This window comes from Alosa pseudoharengus, unplaced genomic scaffold (genome assembly GCF_046254945.1).
Source record: "Alosa pseudoharengus isolate Yale_2024_CS ecotype anadromous, Long Island Sound unplaced genomic scaffold, YU_APseudo_1.1 YU_APseudo_1.1_scf_17, whole genome shotgun sequence".
Lineage (NCBI taxonomy): Eukaryota > Metazoa > Chordata > Actinopteri > Clupeiformes > Clupeidae > Alosa > Alosa pseudoharengus.
In genome coordinates this window covers 35,149,647-35,174,905 of record NW_027468640.1, presented here as the reverse complement: position 1 = coordinate 35,174,905, position 25,259 = coordinate 35,149,647, and the positions used below count along the sequence as shown (strand labels likewise).

General features: G+C 43.2%; 1 protein-coding gene across 1 annotated transcript in view; it reads right to left on the bottom strand.

The window, feature by feature from the left end:
* vax2 (ventral anterior homeobox 2) overlaps positions 1-25,173 on the bottom strand; it is a 26,436-nt gene extending 1,263 nt beyond the window's left edge. Inside the window, exons 1-2 of the mRNA XM_076289790.1 lie at positions 24,921-25,173; positions 21,408-21,595 (exon numbers count right to left, since the gene is read on the bottom strand). Coding sequence (XP_076145905.1) covers positions 21,408-21,595; positions 24,921-25,173 — 441 coding nt within the window. The remainder of the gene's footprint in view (positions 1-21,407; positions 21,596-24,920) is intronic.
* Positions 25,174-25,259: the final 86 nt, after the last annotated feature.

Below are 25,259 nucleotides of genomic sequence, written 5' to 3'. Positions count from 1 at the left end.
GGAAATTGGATCAATGTGGTGTATGCTAAAAACAAACGTGTTTATTAGCTTTGAATAGATTTGCACATGATGGCACAATAAACTTACTGTCAACTGATCCTGAAACGGAACGGAGGGTTAGCTCGCAGTCAGTCAACAACCATTTCAGAGACCAGAACCAACTTTTTAAAGTAGCCTTCCAGGTTCCGAAGGACATGTTTGTAGGAGTCATCCAGAGCACCATGTGAGTGGCGCTTTGTACACAAGCTCGTAATAGCCGTATGTGGTTTTCTAGGAACCAACTCCATCCCCGAGATTCACATTGCATGTCAAAGTATTATAAGAAAAGCTTTTCTGGGTTTGAACACAAGCTTTGTTAGCACACAGCTCAATCTCACATCATATAAGATCTTATAGCCTACATACGCTAATACCATGATCCCCTATGGAGGCAAGATTGGAGAAGTGATACATAAAATGGCTGCCTTGATGACTCCTAAAGAAGACATCATTACAGTAGCAACAAATGTAAAAATAGATACAAAAAATAGCCCTTCATTTGGTGGAGTTCTAAATGTAACCGTTACTATTTGAAATGTAAATGTGCAATGTTCTACTTGGGACACGAGCGAAAGAAAGCTTCAGTCTTTAAAACTGCACCTTTTTTTCTGCAGAACCTTCATCTGACTATCACTGTGTGTATGAGTGTGTGTGTGTGTGTGTGTGGGGGCGGGGGGGGGGGGGGGGTGATGCGGGGTTGGTCGATGGGCTCAGCAGGGCTTCAGCAGGGCAAAACGCACTGAACTCTTCCTGTCCTTGTTCATCATGTTTAATTGATGTGCAGGGTTTTAATGTATGCGTATAATGTGTATGCCAGTGCAGTCACAGGGCAGTGTGTGTGTGTGTGTGTGTGTGTGTGTGTGTGTGTGTGTGTGTGTGTGTGTCTGTGTGTGTGTGTGTGTGTGTGTGTGCGTGTGTGTGTGTGTTGCCATGACGGAGCCAGAGGATCAAACTGTCTCGCAAACACAGTAGAATCAGGTCTATAAAAAATGCAAGCCCTCATCTATCATGGCCGAATTCCTCAAAGTCAACACACACAAACACACACACACACACTACCTCTCTCTCTCTCTCTTTCTCTCTCTCTCTCTCTCTCTCTCTCTCTCTCTCACACACACACACACACACACACATACAGATAAACACTTGATCTGGGCAGAGATCAAGCTAAAGCAATCTCACTCACTGTAAATCTTTCACCCAGTCTTGCTTTTGCTCTCACCAACACACACACACACACACACACACACACACACACACACACACACACACACACACACACACACACACACACACACACACACACACACACACACACACACACACACAAGATGAGCTTACAGAGCCATGTGCCTTCTTCTAGGATGGCCCTCCTGTGACTCGTAAAATGTGAGTCAGTGATGTAAAACTGATTTGAAAAGTGAGTTATCTCTATATCCAGCCCTGGAACAAGCCAACACACACACACACACACACACACACACACACACACACACACACACACACACACACACACACACACACACACACGCACACCACTCTCTTTATGCATTGCTTCGCCTGAATTTGACCTCAAGCTGTAGAGGTTCTCACGCGCAGGTTGAGAGACGCCCACACCCATATAAACACACACACACACATGAATTCACACAGTCATGCACATACACACACATAAATATACTGTATGCGTGTACAAACATTCATGTCTATTTTCCAGACCTGTGAACGGCATATCTAACCGTACAGTACAACTTACATACTAATTGTACTAATTCTTAATGACACACACTCAAACATATACTGTATATGCACACACACACACACACACACACACACACACACACACACACACACACACACACACACACACACATATATCACTTCATAACCCTGTTCAGATTTATGATGAATGCATTACGTGCTATCCTGAGCTTTGACTGCTAAACCACTACAAGAGTGAAAACATCACACAGAAGCGGAAACTACACACGTCAAATGAACATCACATTGTCATCACATCACCTGCCTGACCTGCCTATGTCCTCACACATTCAGTCACGACTAGGGCCCATGCCTCCATCTCTTTCTCTCTCTCTCTCTCTCTCTTACTCTCTTTCTAACACTCTCTCACACACACACACACACACACACACACACACACACACACAGACACACACTTAGGTCTTAAACTCTGTCACATGACCTCGGCAAAGAGTAGTCATCTGTGAAGGTAAAACTATGCGAGGCAACACAGGAGCTGTGAGCTCTTTTGTTCGTCAGGAGGTTCATTATTCTGCTCGCCAGTCGCAATATCTGGTAATGATTTGTACGAGATGATTTTTTCTTTCAAGTGTCTTGGTACTGGTTGGTGAATGGATGTTGTGGTGTGTCTAGATGAAACGATAGTTTGATACTGGTTGAGTTGGTTGGTGAACTGACATAGGCCCAATATCATTCTCCTCATTCACAGACTCAAAGACTTTGATGCACATGTAAGTATGTGAGTGTTAAGGGATGTCCCACTGGGAAATCCTGAAGTGCAGGAGGGCTCATGCGTAGACATTCTAAGCCCTTTCTGTTTACCGAAGAGAGTGACCAACATGTCATAGTGTTGTGACATTAAATACAGGGTTACCCATAAGGGAAGCCTTGAAGTTTTAAAAACATCAGCAAACAACTGCCATGAAATAGTCGGTTGTCAGTTACAGGTCGTCAGTCACAGGCGCTGTCCCGTTCCTGTTATTGTCATTTTAAACCCTTCCGTCTGCTCAAACTCAACTTACCAGCAGATGTCAGATCTGTCTTTGAGGGTTCAGAGCTTAGACCTTAAGAGGGGGGGGTTTATCCATAGTGTGGAGAGTATCTAGATGACATGGTAGTGGCGTGCTGGTTGGGATTTATCCAGAGCGTGGAGAGTATCTAGATGACATGGTAGTGGCGTGCTGGTTGGTGACCGGATGTGTGGTGTGGTGTGTTTGGATAACATGGTGGTTGGATACTAGTTAAGGTGGTTGGTGAATTGACTCTCTCTTGACAATCTGCCACTGGCGGCTGGTAAGCTGGCGTGGAGTATCTAGAGGACGTATGGGTTGTGTACTGGTGGGACTGGCTGGTGTGGAGCAGCTGAATGAGAGTAGCTGGCAGAACGTGTACACAGTGAGACGATGGCCTCCCCAGTGCCATTAGGATGCAGATAATGAGATTGCCGAGTGATCCCCCACAGCTCAGAGACACTGATGGCACACAAGTTAATCTAAAGAGCTGCACTCACGCACATCTTCACCTCTTGCCTGTGCGTGTGTCTTGTATGAGACACCGTGTGTGTGTGTGTTTAAATATGTGTGTGTACAGACACACGAGCACTCAAGTGTGTTTATATGACAGGGGAATGCATGTGAATTGAATATGTCTGCATGGGTTCATAGACGCATGCTCATTCATGCATGTAGCATCTTCGTGTGTGGGTGAGTATATGGGTTGCTTCATGAATGTGTGTGTGTGTGTGTGTGTGTGTGTGTGTGTGTGTGTGTGTGTGTGTGTGTGTGTGTGTGTGTGTGTGTATCTTTTAATCGTACTCTTCTCCCCATTCCCTCCATGCAGTCCCTCTGGCTGCATATGGCTCTTCCCTTCCTCCGCTCATCCTCTCTCCAGCTCACTCCTTTAACCTTTGTGCCCCCTTGGGGATAGCAGCTCCACCTCTGCATCCGCCAATCAACTGCTGACAGACAGTCGATTGGACGCAGCTTAGGCAGACATGCATGTGTCTGTGGGCGGGTGTGTTTCTGTTATATATATATGTGTGTGTGTGTGTGTGTTTTATATATGTGTGTGTATGCGTGAAGCAAACAAAGCTGCAGGCTTTGGGGGACGTTACAGGTTGAGCAGAGAAGGAGAGGAGTGGAAAGTAAATCTCAGAGCCTGCCGTACATCTACACTATTGAAATGAAATCCCCTTTAAAAGGATCCCAGGGTTCAACGCTGGGGCAGAGATTACCAGAGGGCACAGAGAGAATGGGAGGGGTGGGGAGAGATGGAGAGCGAGAGAGATAGGGAGAGAAAAGGAGAGATGGAGGGATGGAGGGAGAGGGAGATCTGTATGACCTGGATTTGCATTCTTCATTCCCCTCTTCTGATCCGGTCATTTCCACGATTCTTTCCTTTTGTTCTCTCATCAGCTTCTCACCTCTCTTTCCTTTTTAACTCCTTTTCTTACCTTCGGTCATCCTACCATCTCTGGCCCAGTGGCCCCTTATTTTCTCCTCTCTCCTCTCTCCTCTCTCGCTTCTCTTTTCTGCCCTCCAGCATATCTCCCCTCCCCTTCCTCTCGAAGCCTCCCTCTCCATGCCTCCCATCCCTCCCTCCCTCCCTCCCTCTCTCCTTCTATCCTCTCATCCCTCTCTTCTCTCTCATCTCCCCTCCTCTCCATCCATCTCTTTGCTTTGCTCCATTCTGGATCTGAGTGGGCCAAAGGCAGTCAGAGGCCAATCTAGCATTGAGGAAAACATCACTAGACCTCTGACTCACACAAACATTCAATGGACAAACAGCAGGAGGAACATGCACACCATTTGCCATTTTATCATCACGTTAGCGGATAGTTCTGCTCAAGGAACTCATCATGGGCGATGGTAGTGTAGTGGATGAGGAACCGAGTTCTCATGCAGTAGCCTGAAAAGTCTGATTCCCACGCAACCCCGAATTGTGACCTTGAGCGAGGCACGCAACTCCGACTTGCTCCAGGGAGTCTGGCCCTGCAATTAATTGACATCTGTAAGTCACTTTGGATGAAAGTGACAGGCAAATAAATACAGCCAAAGATCAGTACACATCTACAGCATGCACCCTGGACAAGAACATTCCTGCTGTTCACTTATGCTTATTGTACATTGCACACAATAGCAAAGGAATAGTCCATTCTCTTTTAAAGGAACAAGGACAGTCCTGCTCTGCCCACCTCTACCCCCACGCCATCCCTCTGACTCAGACAGGCAGGAGATGACAAAAGGGGAGCTTAACTAAAGCCCTTTGAGGGCAAAGGCAGGCAGGATTTGGCCTCCACAACCTCCTCTCAAGGTCTCCAAAGTGGTCTACTCAAAGCTCTGACCTATTCAGCATTTAGCGCTCCGCATCGGCATCAGCGTCAGCATCAACACCAGGTACCTAGGCCAGCCTTCAGCCTTTGTGCCTTATTCCATGCATCACCTTGTTTCCATGATGCAAAAACAAATTCTATAGCAAAACAACAAAAAAGAAATGAATGTATGGTACCAAGAAAGGTCTACAAACACAGACTGGACTGTTTTAGCATGAATATAAAAGAGTACTGTAACACAGCCATTAGCGTGCTGCACACACACACAGTTTAAAAAGGGAAAGAGACAACACAGGCAAAACACCACACTCTCTTGCTTCCCAGTCCAAGTTAGCGCTGTGCATTCAGCGTTCCCTTCACTCCTGTGCCAGTGGAGGAAGTGCACCTGCCCCTTTCCCTCTCCCAGTGCACAGGCTTGGCATGTGACCTCTGGGATCCGTTGTTTCCATCCAAATGGCACCTTTCCCCTGGCTCTGTTGTGTCTTCTCCCGTTCCTACGGCCTTTACGCCAGATGGGGATGACAGCCTACTCTTTTTTATCGGGAAGGGAATCCTCTCTTGCTGATGTCACTACCACCATAAGCTGACTGTTGATGGCGCGTGGCATAACCGGTTGGAACTCGGCTTGTCTGTAACTAATTTAGGTTGTAGTTTTAGGCAGTACATATTCATTCCTCATGAGCTGTGTTTTACTGCATGCATGTTGCAAGTGTAAAGTCTCACACATTCGTTGATAGGGCTGTGGCACTGCCTGTGTCTTGGGATAAATCAGCACAGTCCTGCAGCCTTGCAGAATTTGACACACACACACACACACACACACACACACACACACACACACACACACAACACAAACACTCACGCACACCCACACCAGGGACTGGGATCTGCCCAGAGTTGAGACTGGAGCCGTGATAATCTTTTATAGTGACCTGATGGAGGTCGTCTATGCCTGCTGGCTCTCTAGCTGACACTTTCCATGACCCCTGCGGCACTTCAGCTCCGCAACACAAGAGACTGTGTGTATACACCCACGCCACACCCACACACACACACACACACACACACACACACACACACACATACAGGGCATATATATATATCACACATACATATATACATTTTTTGAGTGATTATAATCATATATGTGCTATATTAATCTGTCCTCTCTGTTTATAACCCATCCATTTTCAAATTGCAGATGGGTAATGATTAATAACTTTATCGCCGCTTACTTCAGAAATAATGCAAATAACATACTCTGACATGGTGTCCAGTTATCCATCATCATCAGAAGCTCTTTATCATTACATCATGGGTAGGTACGTCACATGCATGAGGGGAGCAAGATGTTAAGGAATTAGACAAGGAATTAACACAACACTATTTGATGGAACTAAAGCTTCAATCATTTTGATCAATGCGATATCAGTTGAGTCAATTTACTGCAACATTTTAATCAGTTTTTTTCCTTGTGGCATCTCATTGTCATGGGACATCTCCTATGATGCCATCCCCATGCCAACATTCCTCCCACTCTTACAGCAGGTCAGGCTTCATGCACTGCCACCCTGTTCACATCAGTAAAAACAGAGCTGGGCCATCAGGTCTCCAGTCAGCTGAAAGCGGACCTCCACTAGCGCTTCAATAGAACAACTCTGTAACACCTGACCTCCACTAGCACTTCAATAGAACAACTCTGTAACAGCGGACCTCCACTAGCACTTCAACAGAACAACTCTGTAACACGGAACCTCCACTAGCACTTCAATAGAACAACTCTGTAACACCTGACCTCCAGGTCCAGTACAGAGCAACACAACCTTTGCTACTGAATCACGACTTTGTAAGACTGGACTCTAGTAGTACAATTCTGTAAAGCAAGTATGCTAATCACTTTATCTCTAATAAAGTCGACCTGACCTCTTGAACTCCAACAGGACATTTTGAGAAATTCAGTTGCCCCCCCACCCCCCCCACCCCCCCGCCATCTCCCTAGCTCTCTCACTCTCTTCTATGTGTCTACATACCTATAGTCACCACCCCTCTCTTCAACACTCATTATCACCTTCCTCTTCCTCACGCCCACCCCACCCCCACCCTTCCACACATGCTCTCGTGGTCTGATGCCTGGCCTGGTCCCTGCCCTGGTATTACTGAAACACATGTCGGCGCGAGTTCAGCCAAGGGTCAACCCTGTCTTAGTGCCATACGCGCAGATACGGCTCCCTAATCCTCCTTAGCGCAAAAGCACTTTGACTATTATTAGTCCCCCACCCCCCCCCCCCCAACACACACACACACACACACACACACACACACACACACACACACACACACACACACACACACACACACATACACACACACACACACACACACACCACACCACACTACACACACACATCTACTCCACCCTACTCTTTGGTCTGGCCTTGACCATTGAGCATTGAGGCCCATGTGGTTTCTGTTTCCAGACTAGGGAACTGGGCTTTGCAATCGATGTAAAGAAGCAGAGAATGCTTTCCTTTTAAGAATCCATCTCTTTTTTCTTTCTCTATTTCTCTCCGTCTCAGCCTCTCTTTTGACCCACATCTATCCAGCTATCTTTGGCTACACCGATTCACAAATCAATCATCAGTCACTAGCTCACCCGCATTATTACTCCATCAGTCGATCTCTCTCTGCCTCTGTCTCTCTGTCTCTCGACCCTGGGGATTAACACGGCTGCTTCTCCACAGCATCCCTAGTGGGCCATTCCTGGCAGAGCAGCCGGCCGTAATTCCAGATTATATCACTGCACTGTATGACAACATTGTAGTATGAGACACCAGCATAGCTGTGCGAATCCCATCATGTGAAGTTATTGCATCTTCTAAGTCTTCTGGCTATAGCATTTGACTATTAGGATGATGCTGGGGTGGTAAAGGAGTTGTTTAGCACGCAATGGATCTAATTTATCTGAAAGTGCATTCGTAATCCTAGTTCAGGACATGCCAGTCTGATGCATGCATGTGTGTTTAAGGTCTAGACGTGGTCTGCAATTGACGGCTTATGTGCATCATAAACATGATCCCCATAATCTGCATAAGAGAGAGAGAGCGGTGTGCGTGTTGCAGGGAGACAAAAGACATAAGGGAGGGAGGGGGCATGGACTTGCACTGTGGTGCATATTTGTGTTTGTCTGAGTATGTGAGGACTCGTATCCCTTCATAGGATACACGGGTGTACTGAAGTATTAAGAGTGTGTCAGTGTGTGTGTGTGTGTGGCTGTGGTTGTGTCTGTGAATGTGGATGCGTACATATAAGAAAGTGTGTGTGTGTGTGTGTGTGTGTGTGTGTGTGTGTGTGTGTGTGTGTGTGTGTGTGTGTGTGTGTGTGTGTGTGTGTGTGTGTGTGTGTGTGTGTGTGTGTGTGGATGTAAGTGGTGTGCATTAGGACTCATGAGGGGATTGCAGTGCTGAGACTATCCTCTGGATGTTGCAGGGTTCTGTTGAAGCTGATCCAATCAGCTAATTGCATTAGGCACTGCCCAGAGAATGACACGAAAGCCTAACACGTATGCACGCACGCACACACACACACGCACACACACACACACACACACACAGGTAAAGCGCAAGCGAAGGAACGATAAGTGAGAGACACTCACTACACACCCTCACGCCCAGATACACACACACACACACACACACACACACACACACCTCCTCCCCTGCAGAGTTGAACTTTTGCCCCCTGTGTGACATCGTAAGCCACCTGCATAATGCTACTCAGTGGGACTGTGCTCAAGAAGAGCGGTCTGAGGCCTCACCTGTGTCTCGCACAGATAAAGGGCCTTTATCTCCCCCACCGCCTCCTCTCACACACCTCACGCCCCCGTCATGACCCCCCCCGGATTATGGGCGGATTATGAACTTTTGGGCCCCTGGGCCCAGATGTATTAAGGGCCCCCCACTTATTGTCGTATATGTGTGTGGCAGTGTTGGTTTGGTCACAAGCGGCCCGCGGTCGCCCGATATTTTAATCAACCTGACCGCAACTCGGACCGCGAATATTAATTAGGACAAAATTATACCCGACCCGCGATCCGACCCGCTTATTTACAAAAGGTGTGCTTTTGGTTATAGCCTGCATGCAGTGTGACAGTATAGGCAATTTCTGTAAATCAAACTAATTTATTTGCGAAACGTTATGCAGTAGAACTACACGCAGTAGGCATGCAGGACATTTGCGCAGGAGAGAGAATGAGAATAAGAGCGCAAGCATGCACGCAACCACCAAGGATTAGAACACTAGGATAAGATTTGAAGGCCATGGACATCTTACATACATCTTTCTTTCGAAAACAGAAATGGTGAGGCAAGGTAGGCAAGAGACATTGCTGGTCAAAACGTTAGCGTAAGAACTGGTTTATAATGCTGAATGAAGCACAAAGCTTTACTAAAGCACATCCACTGTTTAAAGTCACAAACACAACGAACTAAGGTAACTTTTATGCATGCGCGACATACATACCGGTAGATATGGCTGTGTAGTAGTCTGTGCCATAACATTTATTCCTGCAGGCTGCCCGTTTTGGCTGTCATACTTTTAAATGGCTTCGCAAGAAGTAGGCCTATAGACCATAACTTGTACTACTGTCATCTTCTTAAAGAACTTTTCCCAATATTTCCCATAGCCTATATCGCTTTCCCTGAAGGGGTGTCTTTATTATTTTAACTCGCGTCTTCAGCTTCTTTACTGTTGACTTTACTGTATTGATGCTTTACTGTATTTATGCTAGCCTTCTCGTGATTTTCTAAGTAGGCCTATTTGTAGAAAATATATATTTAATTAATTTTAACTGACCCGTCCGCAAATGACTCGAATATCATTAAAATATTTTGTTTATGACTCATAACCGCGGGTGACCGCGGTCATCCGCGGGCAACCGCTTAATTTCGGGCAGACCGCGCAACACAAATTAAGAACATTTTTAATTTGTTTGATGTGATTTCCTGTATTCTGGTGCATTTTGGGGATGGCCAATTCAATCAGATTCATAGCCTACATCCTGGTTTGTTGATATTGAGGCAATGATTCCATGCAAAGGCTTAGGCTTCAGGGCCCCCTGACCCCTTGGGCCCCTGGGCCTGGGCCCGGTAGGCCCGTGCAGTAATCCATCCCTGCCCCCCCCCCTCCACTCTCTCCCTCTCTCTCTCGTACAGCAACCAGACTGGTACAGTACGTCGATGGAGGTGAAACTGGAAAAGGTGTGTGTGTGTGTGTGTAAGTGTGTGTGTGTGTGTGTGTGTGAGTGTGTGTGTGTGTGTGCACAGTCAACCTATGTTAGGGACTGGGTGCTGTCAAAGGTGATGAAAGCCTATGAAAGAGCTTGATGGTTTTTTTTATCGCTGCAAGAAACTAATTTAATAGGTTAAATTTTAAGCAGGTCTTAAATACTCAAATGAAGTACAAAATAATATGTTAATAAGTTAATTAGACAACGTCAATTTATTAAGATGATTTTAAGAGTAGTTACTGGGTTCTTTTATCCACAGGGAAGTATTATTTAACAGACAATGCAAGAGTTGAAGTTGTGTGGGAGAACCACATGGTTCACAAAGACTTCAGCTTTGAGCCTTGATGCATCAGCTTCACACAGACGTGAATTTAACACCTCCTTTTTGACCGCCACTGGAACCTGAATAGACACAGCACATATCTCTCACATAAAGGACCAGGACACATTCACAGGAGATGCTGCTGAACCGTGCCTGAAGAGAATCGAGAATTGACAAGGCTGAGAGTGCTATTGTAAGGAAGTGGTATGTTTTCATGAAATAGTTGTGGAAACATTTTCGAAGGCAAGCCAAGTTCTGAAGGCCTCACAACTTCTCTACCACTCATTCTTGAATGATTGTATTTCACTATCTGAGCTATTCTTCCAAGTTGTAGGTATACAATGCTGTGTGTATATACAGTATATATATATTAAATGTGTATATGTGTGTGTGTGCTTGCATGTATGTATGTGTGTGTGTGTGTGTGTGAGAGAGAGAGAGAAAGAGAGAGAGAGAGTGAGCGTCTTTGGGTCCATGATGTTGGGACAATCTTCTCTTGTCCCTGCCCCTGTCTTCTCTCCTCTCCAGACATGACGCGAGATACTGTCTGGACGTTACTGAGAACAATACACAGCCACGGCTTTCACAGCAGAGTCAGTCACCAAGCACATCACACCACACACACACACACACACACACACACACACACACACACACACACACACACACACACACACTTCAATTTACATAATGCATATTTAACCATCCACTGATGGACTTATTCACAGACATACAGTCTCCTGGGTCCATACCAGTGCACACCAAAAGCCATATCAAAAAAGAGAGCAGAGAAAGCAAACGATTTAGAAAAAGACAAAAAAAATATCTGGATTTGACCGTTACTGACCGTAGACTCAATGACATTAGCCCCTGTCGAGTATGGCTTCCTCCTAATTTGTAGCTGCTATCAAGTGTGCACCCATAAAGCTTTAGCAAATCAGGGCTTCAGACAGAGACGTAATGGTGTCTGGCCTTGTGGAACATGGTGGGACGAAATTACACACCGTCCAGCAACGAGTCTCAACCAAGTGACCACAAAGCTGTGGCCGCTGTGTGACAGTAATTTCCGTGTTCCTCTGAACGTGCCATGGCTGACGTCGAGTGGTGGTGATTGGATTTTTTGGCCATCTCCAGGCCTGCCGACAGTGCCAGACATGCTTTACTCCCATTACCCTGCAGCTCACAGATTGGGACAGAGTCCAAAAATCCCAATTTGTGGGATTCCGACTGTGGGTGTGTGAGTGCGGGTGTGTGTTTGCATGTGTTTGTGTGGCTCTGTGTTGGGGGAGAGGCCTCACTGCAATCAGTTTTGGAGGAAAGGGAGAAGAAATAGCCCTTACTTCTGTTCCTGAAACACAGCAGCTCACAGCTCAGCAAACAGAAGAGACAGACTACAACGACAACCGAAACCACCTCGTGGGCCTCTCTTTTCTGTGTGCGGGCGTGCGTGCGTATGTTAGTGTGTGTGTGTGTGTGTGTGTGTGTGTGTGTGTGTGTGTGTGTGTGTGTGTGTGTGACAGAGAAGAGAGAGAGAAGAGGGGCGTGTGGGCATGCAAGAGCATGTGTATTCATCCAAAATGTGTGTAGATGTGTGAATGTGTTTGTTTGTATGTACATACATAAGTACTATATGTGTATATGTGTACACGTGTGTGTGTGCGTGTGCGTCGGTCAGAGAGTGACCACACCCTTAGCCCTGTTACATTAGCGTCTTTGCTGGGCATTGCTAAGCCCGGCAGCCGCAGTGCTGACAGCGGGTGGTCAGCACACGCCGCATTAGTCTGCCGGAACAAGCTGATGTTTCAAAACATCCATCTTCATAATGTGCCCTCCCCTGGGGCATCCACCAAGATTAGGACTGATCATTGGGCATCATGGTGGGGTAGGGGGGTGCAGGATGCCCCCTGCCCCCTACTCTCCCCATCCCCTACTGCCTGTTCTCAATAAGAGGCTTTCTCTTGGCAAGACCCCCTGCCTGTGTGTGTTGTGGGTCTCAGTGTTTCATTAGGCCAGCATTATAGGGGTTCGCATACATGTTGTAATGGGTGGTGGTGAGTGTGTGTTTGTGTTTGTGTGCATGGATGTAGAAAGTGTGTGTGTGTGTGTGTGTGTGTGTGTGTGTGTGTGTGTGTTTGTGTTTCCCACTCTGTGTAGGCAAGGGTAGGGGGGCTAACTGTGTGGACAAATTACACAGTAATTTGGAGTAGAGGAAAATACTATTAACAATGGTGAATTTAATGTTGAACCTGTAGAATCGTTCGATGTGTATGAGTGTCTATGTGTATGATTGTGTGTGTGCAACCACATGTAGCGTCACACACATGCAAAGCCATGGGTCAATCCTGCTCAGACGACCCCCGGGAACCATGTAATTATAGAGTTTTATACACACACACACACACACACACAAACTCTGTAAGAAGTTTGTGACCCACATATACACGATTGGACTTACGTTCATATACTGTATCCATACACAGACACAGATCAGAGTGTGAAATCCCCGACATAGCCAACTCTGTGAGTAAAGAACTCCAGACCACCAACAGTCCAGTCTGTAAGGCATTCACCAAACCATCCACCACCACTGGTCAGCTGTCCCTGGAGATGTAGGCCAGATAAGCACCAGCACACACGCCTCACTGCAAATGCATTCACCTAAACTGTAAAACCAACCACGTGTAGTGGTTTATGTGAACGGAATCTATGTGTTTATGTGTGTGCGTGTGTGTGTGCATGTGCCTGCGTGTGTCTCATTATTATTATTTTTTTGGCCTTTTATGCCTTTATTTCACAGGATAGTAGAGAATGACAGGAAGTGAGTGGGAGAAAGAGTCGGGGTGGGATCCGAAAAGGACCACGGGGCGGGAATTGAACCCGGGTCGCTGGCGTACGGTGCAGGTGCTCCAGCCAGTTGCACCACGGCTGGGGCCGTGTGTCTCATTATTTATGCTTGCGTATGCATGAATGAATGTGCTTGTATCTGTGTTTATGTGCTTACATGTGTTTGTACATAACTATGTGTGCATTTTGTGCATTGCTGGGTGTCTGTGTGTGTGTGTGTGTGTGTGTGTGTGCGTGTGTGTGTGTGTGTGTGTGTGTGTGTGTGTGTGTGTGTGTGTGTGTGTGTATGTGTGTGTGTTTGTGTGTGTATGAAAGACTGATGAGTTGTGACGTTGTTCTATCAATCTGCTGAATGTCTTCCTCATTGTTAAGAGAAGAAGACAACAGCTATTTTCCCCCCAACAAGTGACACACCAAACGCTGTGGGCCAGAAGAAAAAAAATCACTCTGTGAGATTGTCAGAGCAGCTAAATTGAAGATGTATATTTTTGTATTGGAAAAGATTACAAGGGGATTTTGTGGATGCGTATGAGGTATTAGGAGAGGTTCACCCCAAACACAGTCTCCCTCTAAGCCCTCTTGGAAGGACTGGACTCGGACCGAATGAGTGTGTGTGTGTGGCAAGAACCAGCAAAGCGCCAACAGATGCAAACAAAACAGAAGAAAATGCTACTATAATAACCACAACAAAAGCAACAAGCTCATCAGCTACTGAGGCAAGAGTGGGTAGTGATTTGATGCCAATGCTGTGGCAGCTGAGGCCAAGCTAAGGGTATTTGGGGGAAAGGGTTCAGACGGTTACAACAATTGCACTACTATCGTGCCAAACTGAAGCGAGCGTGCATGTATTTAATTGTACAAAGGAAAACTGACTTAAGAGAAAATTACTTTCATGCCTAGTGTAACTATTTTGAAATTGAGATATTCATTTCAAGAGACAGGTCTCCCTCTCCTTGTTCTGTCTTTTCAAAATGTTATCTCTTTCACTTTTAACCTTTTTATACCAATGACGTGGGTTTTGACAAAGGTATAACCCATATAAAATAAGACCAGGCCGAACCGGTTGACAGTGGTTACACCCAGTATGTGGCAATTTAGACTGAACCTGGGTCCCTGGGTCTGGCACTAGATCGTCTGAGTAATTTGCTTTTATTCCGTTTTCTTTTTAGACATCCATAAATCCATAACCTGAATTCCCTGTTTCATTATTGGATTTCAGTTGTTGGCAACTGAGGTGCAACCCTTGTCCAGTCCAGGTCAAGAAGCTGAGTCAAATAGCCTGGGTCAACCCTTTGGCATGCTGGTTAAAGTGTGTGCAACTACATCCAAATGAACCCCCTGATAGATGTCATTCAAAACACAACACCAACTTTTCACCAGATCCTGACCTTCCATAAACTCAGTGGCAACAAACTTTGCTACAGATACACAACACCCAAAATCCATTCTCTCCCTCTTGGTTGGACCAGTTCCGCCGAGCTGTCTCAGGACCCAGGTCCCCTTTAGTGGAGTCTTTTAGCCTCTCTAGCCACCCGGCCTGGGGAAGTTAATCTGCTCTCAAAGGCCACTGGTGCGGACCCGTGTTCTCAGCGGTGACAAGCTTTGGCCTTTGTGATGGCCTAAATCTCTGTCAAATGGTAGGAAAGCCCTTAGTCTGTGCGAATAAAAGGTGGTGACCTGACTTGGATATGCTACTTGAGGAACCCTTTGTTAATAGGCCTGGGAGCCCTGAGCATGCAATTCTGGAGTTAGGCTAAGAACTCCTATGCCAGAGCAGGCCTAATGGTCCTGGTTAACATTTCTTTCTACTAAACTATGTGCAACACTGTGTCTAAAAAGCTACAATGGCCATTTCCATTATTGAAATGAAGCACAGTTGCTTTTTTTCATAGTTTGAATCAGCCAGAAGCTACATTTGGCACAGGATTTATAATGATTCTATGACAGGTAATTTAAATGTATCATTTTGGTAATCGCTAAGATGCACAAATTGATACAATACATGTTTTGCTGGATTCTAAAATGTTAGAAATATATTTTCCAGCACATCACCATCCAAGTTATTGCTTTCTGTGATCATTCTAATACCGCTGAGGAATCCTTAAGTGAATATCTGGACTCGGAGGGGGGCAGAGACCGGGTCTCCCCGCTGTGATCGGCGGGAGCGGGGAGCCACCTGCTGGGGATGACCGCGGAAGAAAAGTCGGGGTACGCCAGGACACTTTAGTCTTGATCGTCGCTAAAATACAACAAATAACCCCCGTAAATAAGGACTTGACATTTTTGCAAAATATCTGGGTAGTTTTATTGTATATGAACATGCCCAGTCTTGCAAAACTGGTGTAGAGATATTGGTATACCTGCGAACGGCAGTCTGATTATGGTATGCACAAATATTTTAAGGTTGCATTTGGCAAGTGGGTAGGTTTTAGTAGTAGGTTTTAACAAGCAAATATATAAATAAAGCCACTATATTTGGAAATGATGATCATTCCATTTCTCCGATATGATATCTTACAAGCTATAACTTTATCTGGGTGTAAAATAGTCTACTTCAATCATTTGTTAGTGTTCATAAAATCATAGCCTACGTTACGTTGTTGCGCATTCTTAAATATTTGGGTAAACGGCAGCCCTTGTGCCATCAGATGAATTAAATGTTTGTTTGGAAACATTTACTCATTCCAAAATCCCCTTTAAGCTTGGGCACCAGGCTTTTACCATTAATCTGTAATCACGGTTACATATTCCATATGGCACCGGTGCTATGCCAAAACTAATGGCTCTGCCTGAGCCCTCATAGACCGGATCCAAGGATAAACTTTGAAGGGAAGGTTATATGCGGGACATTTGCGTCTTTACAAGTCTTTACAAGTAGCCTACGCAAATATACAAAAAAACGGCACGCTACACACAGCTTAGAGTGATGTTTGTCCTTCATGCATCAGCAAAGGTGTCCACAGGTGAAATGATTCAACCTGCCACCTACACAAAAAAACTATTTCCCATATACTGCGACTTGTAGGCCTATAAGGTCTTCCAGATGTCGCGCGCTAGCAGACCAACATGCGAACGCTCCTGCGGGCCCTGGCTGCTATGGCAAGTTATATGTGCGCCTGCGCGCCTGACACTGGATATTAAAGCACCATGCAATTCAGTGTTAAAAGTTCATGAGCGTCCCACTCCCTGCATAACTCCCTATCATCATGAAAGTGTCAGTCGACAAGTTTCGAACTCACACCAGCAGAAATAATGGGCAACAGAGCGAGCTCGGATGGGGCAGGATGTGTGATGTCAAACTTACATCTAGAATCTAGAATATTCCAAACCCAAGGAGGGGGTGTTTGTGACACCCACCTACAATCGTAACAGAAATCAACTTTTATCATAAGAATTATGAAACATTCCATATAAATGGATGGATTTATGATTGTTGTTATATGTTGACTCAACTGATATGGAAATATATTCAATGACAAAAACATATATAAAAAAGAAATATGTTATAGAAAATATTTTTCTCCAGAACCTGCATATACGGCATTATTTAGGCTACTACCAACACCCTAATTTAAACACAACCACTTAGCTTGCATCTTTTGCAGGGGTTGTGTAGTCCATAACACGATTCACTTTTCGTATTTTAAACATCGTATCGTATTTTAAACATCTCCCTCTGATTAATATTTTTGCTAAGGTATTTTAACCCACCTGAATGTATAGTCAGCGAAAATGTATTTTTACTTTAATTGTTTAGATGTCTGGGTTATCTAAATGAGATAGCAATTGTAAAAACGAATTATCAGAATCTTCCAATAGGCAATCCAATTATTGTTTTTTCTAAATGGACATAAAGCCATATGTTCGTATTTCCTAGTTGCGAGGCAATAGCCTAGTTCTTTGTCATTTTAAGACATCATTCAAACGCCTTTACTACCTTCAGCTATGAAGCCTATACCTCAATTGATTACAGTAGGGTGTGGGAGTTATTTTACTTTCATGTGCTAAAACATTAGATAATATTCGATTTAAAGAATGACATTGACAACGTCTGACACGTTTTTCGTTCCCATGCATTAATCTAAACTTGCATCACCCTACAAAGGCTACTAGGCTAACTAAGTGGACAATATATTAAATTGTGAGTTTGGTATGCGAGGGTATTAAGACACCAAAAGGTTGTACCCTCGGTTATACCATTTTATTAAATATTCCCTGGTGACGGATTTTCATGAATGTATAGCCTGAATTACTCTTGAGGTTAAAGAAGCATTGCGCCTATTCGTGCGCCTATAAAACATATTTGCAAATACACTATGGAACTCAAAGCTACAAGCTAGCACGTATTTCTTAAATGTATGCCAAGTTACACCCGTTTTTTCTCATTTAACATCAGGGTGTTATTGTAGACAAAATTTGGATTTTTATGACCCGTTATTTTGATTTTTTATGTCATAAAGTAAAGCGGATGCAGGAAAATTACATCAGATGTTTCACTCTTTCATTGTCTGAAAACACTATCTCACCAGGCTAAAAATCGAGGGAAAGTTTGTACGAAGTGAGTGTCCTTTATTACTGCATTGATGTCACACTTACATCACATGGAGGCAGAGAGAGAGAGAGAGAGGGGTAGGGAGGGAGAGCGAGGGAGAGAGAGAGAGAGAGAGAGAAAGAGAGAGAGAGAGAGAGAGAGAGAGAGAGAGAGAGAGATGGCGAGAGAGTTGTGCATTCTAAAAATAAGACAAATAGACATACGTTGTGAATATCAGAAAATACGCCAATGAAACCCAAAATCTGCAATAACGACTTCTCTGAAATTGGCAAAGATCAATTCATTTTTGACTCTACACAACAACCTACCAGGAAAAAGTAACTTGAGGAAAAGGCTACATAAAATAAATACATAAATGAATAATAATACAAATATATAGCCTATATATATATTATTATTATACATAATAACAATAATAAATATTAATACATACTAATATATATATATATGTATATATATATATATATATATATATATATATAGCCTAAGTAAGACAAAGAGATACAAAAGGGTGACATAGTGGGCGTCGGACGTTTGGAAATTAGTTCCAAATTCACAATAATTTCTGAAAGAGTCTAGGCTATTTAAAACACCAGCGTTCTCTTCCAAACACCATGGATGAAACCCAGGCCTAAAGATGCGAACCACATTCTCCATCCTCTTCCTGTGTTCCGCATATTTAGCAATCCATTATGCAGAACAACTTTTCAGGCTGGCCAAATTGGGAGGATGTAGCTTTTGCGAGGAGTGGGTGATGACCACTGAATATCAATGAGGCTTGTTAAAGCCACTCAAAAAGTAATATGATAGTTTTACATACAAAAGGTGAGGTTTAAAAGCATGTTGTTGAATTGGTAATGCAAATGCATTTCTTTTTACTGAAGAGGCGGTAGGGATTCGCTGTGCGCTACCAGCTTTGGACAGATAAGAGAACAGGAAGCGTATGAAAGATGGCATTTTATCACTTAAGCTGCCTTGGCTTCAAGGAATGGAGAGGCTTTCAGAGTGCACTAAAATCAGCAAGACTTCCTCAACCCATAGTTAGTTATGTCATTGGACTGAAATGCAAATTGATTTGTATAGATTACTCTGCTGAATACAAGCCAAGATGTTGTAGCATAAGCACTTAGTTCGCGCTCTTATCTAGTCACCTCACTTTCACAGTGATCTCTCAGGCAAATATACTGCAAATATACTACACAGAATAAGATGCTAGTCGATGTTAATAAAAAAAACAATTGGCTAAATATGATTCAATCTATAATTGTGCATATGACATTGACAACTATGACACGCAATTGGTCGAGGCCCAAGCTATTTAATGGAATAAAATGTATGGCAAATTGCTTTTCAAATAATAATTATGCCATACATTATGCCAAATATTTTGTGGTTGATTGAATATAACCCTGCTTTATCAAGCGAGATAGGCCTATGTTTACTAAAATATGCTTCTCCACTTGCTAGTGTAGCTATTTAAAAAGCATGTAGCATTTCCGTCCATAACAGTTTAGTTTTGTTTATAAATTCTTCTGGGCAATTATTATTTTTTAACCACACAATTAAAAACATACTGTGAGACTGTACATTAGCCTATCATGAACAAAAACCATGAACACATTCAGCGGTCAGTTTTGCCACAGACTGAAATAGGGACAAGTTCATTTTGGGAAAGAAAAAAAAGTGTCTGCTGTCAGAGCTTTCGACGGGGCATGTAATAGACTGACGTCAGTGACACAGCTTAGGCGTGAGCTGCAGGGGGGGGGGGGGGGTTCTCCCGTCCGGCATGGCCCCAAAACTCTGCACTTCCTCGGAAACAAAGACAGGCCCCGCCTACTAACGCCCACTGTGCGAATACTAATCGCACATATTGTGAATATGACAATGCGCACAGGCAAACAGCGTCGGCAGACAGGCGATTGGCTGCCCACTCGCACCATTAGACTACCTCTCCCCGGCCTCACAGCTCTATTAGACCAATTGAAACATTAGTGTCTAATGTAGCCTAATGAGAGTCGGGTTAGCAAGCTTGCCAACTACAGGAGCCTACTGTTGCAATCATACCCTGCCACCTATGCTTTGATAGCTCTGAAAGAGTGATGCAGACCCGTGCTATCTTTCAGCCCGATCATTTTCTGTCAAACTCCTAGCTTTGTCCGAGACTCCTCCTTTGCTCCAAAAATATTATTTTAACTGCAGCTTCGGAAAAACGTGTATAATTCTATTGCTTTTCGCTCCTCGTGTAGGCCTAATAAATAATAGGCTACGGCCTGATATACGCGCACTACTTACAGATAGTTGCCATAACTATAGCTAAATAAAACAAAAATAACATTAATATGCTCTACAGGCTACTATATGTATACTCAAGCTGAGCATTCGTTCAGTTTCTTTTATGTATTTGTATCAGCAATAGGCGAATTAAGCAACAATATGAGTAACGCAAAATGTTTTACGCAATGCTTAAGCAATAGTATAGGCCTAACCCTAGTCTCGAGTCCTCATAGCCAAGAGTCCTCGCTCAAAATAAGACCCTGACATACCTCTGTGTTTGTCTTTGCGACACATCCACACGTTGACATAAATACTGAGTCTGACTGTGAGGCTCGTGTGAATTCTCGCAAGAAAAAAAAAAGCAGGAGTAGAATGACATTCTGTTACATCATTTACAGACAGGGAGTATAGGAAACGGGACTACTGTAGCAATCTCAACAGATAGATAGACAAGCAAATCGCACATTTTGATAGCTGGAATTTCACATATTTTCCTTTAATTGCGAATTATTTTGACAGTGTGATAATAAGTCGTCCACTTTTAAGAGTTAGTAACTAAATAAGTAGGCTAGTTAGTAAGTATTTTTTAAAACATCTAAACATATTTGGACTGTCTGTCACGTGAGCATGTATTTCAAAACCTACAAGGACATGGTTTAAGGATGTCCATGGCCCAAAATCATAGGGTGTGAAGCACACCATTATAATAACATTAATTAGCTCTGTGATTTTAAAACTATAACGTAAAAGGCTGCTGCACAAATTTCACCCCGATCCAAGTAGCTAACATTTCAACGCATAGCCTACATTTATGTTCAGCTTCAGCAATGTGTAAACGCACCATGATAAAAAAAGAGGGGTTTGGGCCAAGAAATGAATGCCCACCAACTGCATAGCAGTAGGGTAACAATTGCTCGGTCTCAGTTAATGGCATGATATTCGACCATATCAGCATCTCTGGATATTATCAGATGATTGTGGAATTCATGACTTCCCCTACCTGAGTTTCGGAGAGGTTTAATTGGCGCGCCAGTTCTGTGCGCTCGCGGCCCACCACGTACTGACAGCGTTGGAACTCAAGCTCGAGCCGATACAGCTGCTCTGCAGTGAAGGAGGTGCGCGTGCGTTTGGGCCTGTCGAGGTCGAGGCCTTTTGGCAGCACAATCTCCCGGATGGTGCCTTTGGCATCTGTGGAAGACGAAACAAGTGTAAAGAGACCCCACTGCGCAATCAGAACTCAGCATGTGCCACACCATAATGATCTTCATTATTATATCCTTACAGCAATACTGCTGCATTGCCTCATAACCTATATGGCCCCATTTTAGAGACCCAACCTGCGTTCTGTAAATATTAAGTGAAATTAATGTGCATTTATAACTTTAACATTTAAATACAGGAACACAATTATATCCTCTGTTTTTTTTTTTCGTCGAACAATATTGTTATCTATGTGTAAATTTGGGAGGGGGGAGGTTATGCATCTCGCCATGAAACCTTTTCTAGTTTGCTTCATAGGCTTGTTTAGATAAAAGCAGACATCGTTTTCTTAAAGATAAACTTACACCAGCAACGTTAGTTGCTTGTGAAGTATCTAAAATAAACATTATTAATATTATTTTTATTATTATTATTATTATTATCATCATCATCATCATCATCATCATAAACTTAAATTATCATTTAAATAATGTAGAGATTGTTAGAGTGTCTGTAACCCAAGAACCCACTATCCCATGCCACCCAACAAGAATAGTAAAGCTCTGTTTGGAGAAGCATAGAAATCGTAATAGAAATAGTAATACAGCAAACGTTTATAGAGACCCCTTAGCTCTGTATGGCTGCTGACATACTATTATGGCCCCAGATTCATTCAGCCATAAGGCAGCTTTTTCAACGCCGCACATGTGTGTAGACTTTTCTGTGGGAGATACCATTGCTGTCGGTATGAACCAATTTTCAAATTCCCTCCACGAGCAACTGAGCAAATGGCCTTCATACAGTGACATAGCTCCACCTCACCGCCTGTCTGCCTAGTAACCGCGCCCTTGCGATGCAAGTCTCTCTCGTTATAATGTATATATTTATCATACAGTAGCTTATACATACACTCAGGTATAACGTGCTTTAGAGTGGATAACACTTATGCTTTTTCTGTCCTATGTATATGTTTAGGCCCCAACCATGCAATGGCGTTCATCATGTAGCAGACCTGCTGACCTCTCGCTGACCTCAGGTTCTCACGAGGTATCCAGCGCATTCAACCATCAGCTTCAAAAACAAATAGTGACACTGGGGATTGTAGGCTTAATGCGACCGGCTCTGCCAGAAGCGCTCATATCCCCCTCAGAACATCCTCTCAGCCTGGCTATGCGTGCTCACCCCTACATTGCGACCATTACTGGACTATGTCCTCTTCGCGAGGCCTGGGCTAGTGAAATGCTTAAGAATACAGTCTGCCAGTGTAAAACCTAGGCCTAGTTAAATTAACAGTATAGGGGAAGGTGGGGCTTGTGGGACAGGTGTAAGATAATGTGATTGGGAGTACTATACATGTTTTAAATAGGCCTAAACGGTAGTATTGTTGATTGTCTGGGACAGAAACATTATGCATTATATATATTTTTTAAATGTTTAAAATACGCCTTTAACAACGTTATGATAAATACAACAGCGATAAGTGAATTGAGTTCAAATATTTAAGCAAGACAGCACAATTTAAAATGTTCAAACAGCTACAATTCATTTATTAGGTTGCTTGTATTTAAAGATGACCAAGCCCTGTATCTCATAACTAATTTGCTATTTCTGTACAATAGAATATCCTCTCTTTAATGAGGTGAATATGCATGACCATTCATATAAATATTTACAGTACTCAAGAACGGGATACATTGGCTACAGCCCATAAGTAAACTTCTAAAATAAGTGTGGAAGATATTAAATACTCTTCAATATATTGAACAAAAATATAAACATATTTAGCAGAACGCAGAGTGCGTTTAAAGTGGAAAAAATGTTGCTTTCATTTATTCGGGCAATAAACAAAGATGTTCTTTAAATGTGCTGTGGAAATACATTGACTTGGCTAGAACTGAAGATATCAGCCGCCCATACACTATGAGGAAAATCATTAAATAAAATAAATAAGATGCCCAAACAATAGGACATAGGTTTTAAAGGACATGGTTTTAAAAAAATATATATATTTTCAATTGTCTCTTCTTTTAATACTTAATGGCTTTTAGTGACTTACATTACATTAATTATATACACTAACTATACCAGGGTTTTATAACATTTGTGTTGTAGAATTATTTAAGATGTTTATATATTTGTTCTTGTTCAGTAGGCTATATTAGGCTACAACACAAATCAATAGTTATCCGTAAAGTTTACCGTAGTTCTTAAAACGTAAAACGAATAATTTTTTACCTGTATATGTTATAAAATCACATAACACATATGTGCCGTTCATAACAGTAATCTATACAGGAATTCTCAGTTACAAAAGGCAGACTTGAAACACACTCCTGTGTGTACACCATCAAGCACGCGCGCGCACGTACGCACGTACGCACGCACACACACACACACACACACACACACACACACACACACACACAAAAGCTTGTGTTTTGTTTGCCAACATGCTTGTGGTAGCCTAGTCCTGTGCTGTTTATCCATCCAAAACGTAAACAATTCTAACCTGATAACGCCTCGATTTCCTGTGTTCCTTGTTAGTTTCCTATCCAAAATAATGTTGTTGTTGTAATGACAACTGGTCTATTTAATAGGAACTGTGGCAATATCAAGTTTTCTTGCCACACCTGGGGTGAATTATTGAAACTCTACTGTCATTTTGCGCCTTTATATTGTAGCAACAGGCATTTTCTGTGAAACACTGTTTTCATATTCTGGATTTATTCCTCACAAGCTAATAATATAATATAATACTATTCTACAGTGAAGAAAATGATGATAATAATAATTGTAGCAATAGTGATAAAGCTTTCTTTACTAGGTCACTGCACATCATAAATAATGGCAATTTAAAAGAGTAAATAGCCTATAATAAAATGCGTTTGTTCGAATTAAACAAAGAGTAATAGAAGTAGGCCTAATATAGTTTTGGCAAGTGAAGATAGACCCTTAGCCATGCCCTGTATCTAGCAATCATGCAGTCTATCACTTAAATTCGTCTTGCTAACACTAGCTTTGGAAGTATTTTTTTTATTACAATCACTGTATATTATTAATGTTAGCTTATTATTATTATTATTATTATTATTATTATTATTATTATTATTTTAACTATTATATATTTCAGTTACATCCAACAAAACACAAAGGTTGTAAGAAAGGTTGTAAGAAATTTGCACCACACCATGAACCTTGCGTGACTAGTGCATGAATACGTGGAAAATAGTTCGCAATATTCGTTTACACTTATGTGGTAATAATGACAGTAAACATATTCAAACATGTGAATCAGAATAGTCCAGCAGCCTACCTCTAACTAAAATTCGCCTGCAGTAGTCCGGGTCCACTCCTAAAAGTTTGTCGTGCCCGTCTTCACTTGAGGAGGTCGGTGTAGACGCGGATGTCCCCGGGGTATCGGTAGTGCTTTGCACCGGAGATCGACTCCCCAAATCAGTCCGGTTTTTGGAGTCTCTTGCCCGGTCACGGCACAGCGAGTTGGAGCCACAGTGGTGGTTTCTGTCCTCGGCGACCCCATCGCCCATACTCGTGGCCTGATCAAACATCGAATTTTCTTTAGCTTATTATAAATGTTTGCAATTCGTTGTGTTATTGTTCTCCTTGTTGGTGTAATGTCACTCAGTTACTCTTC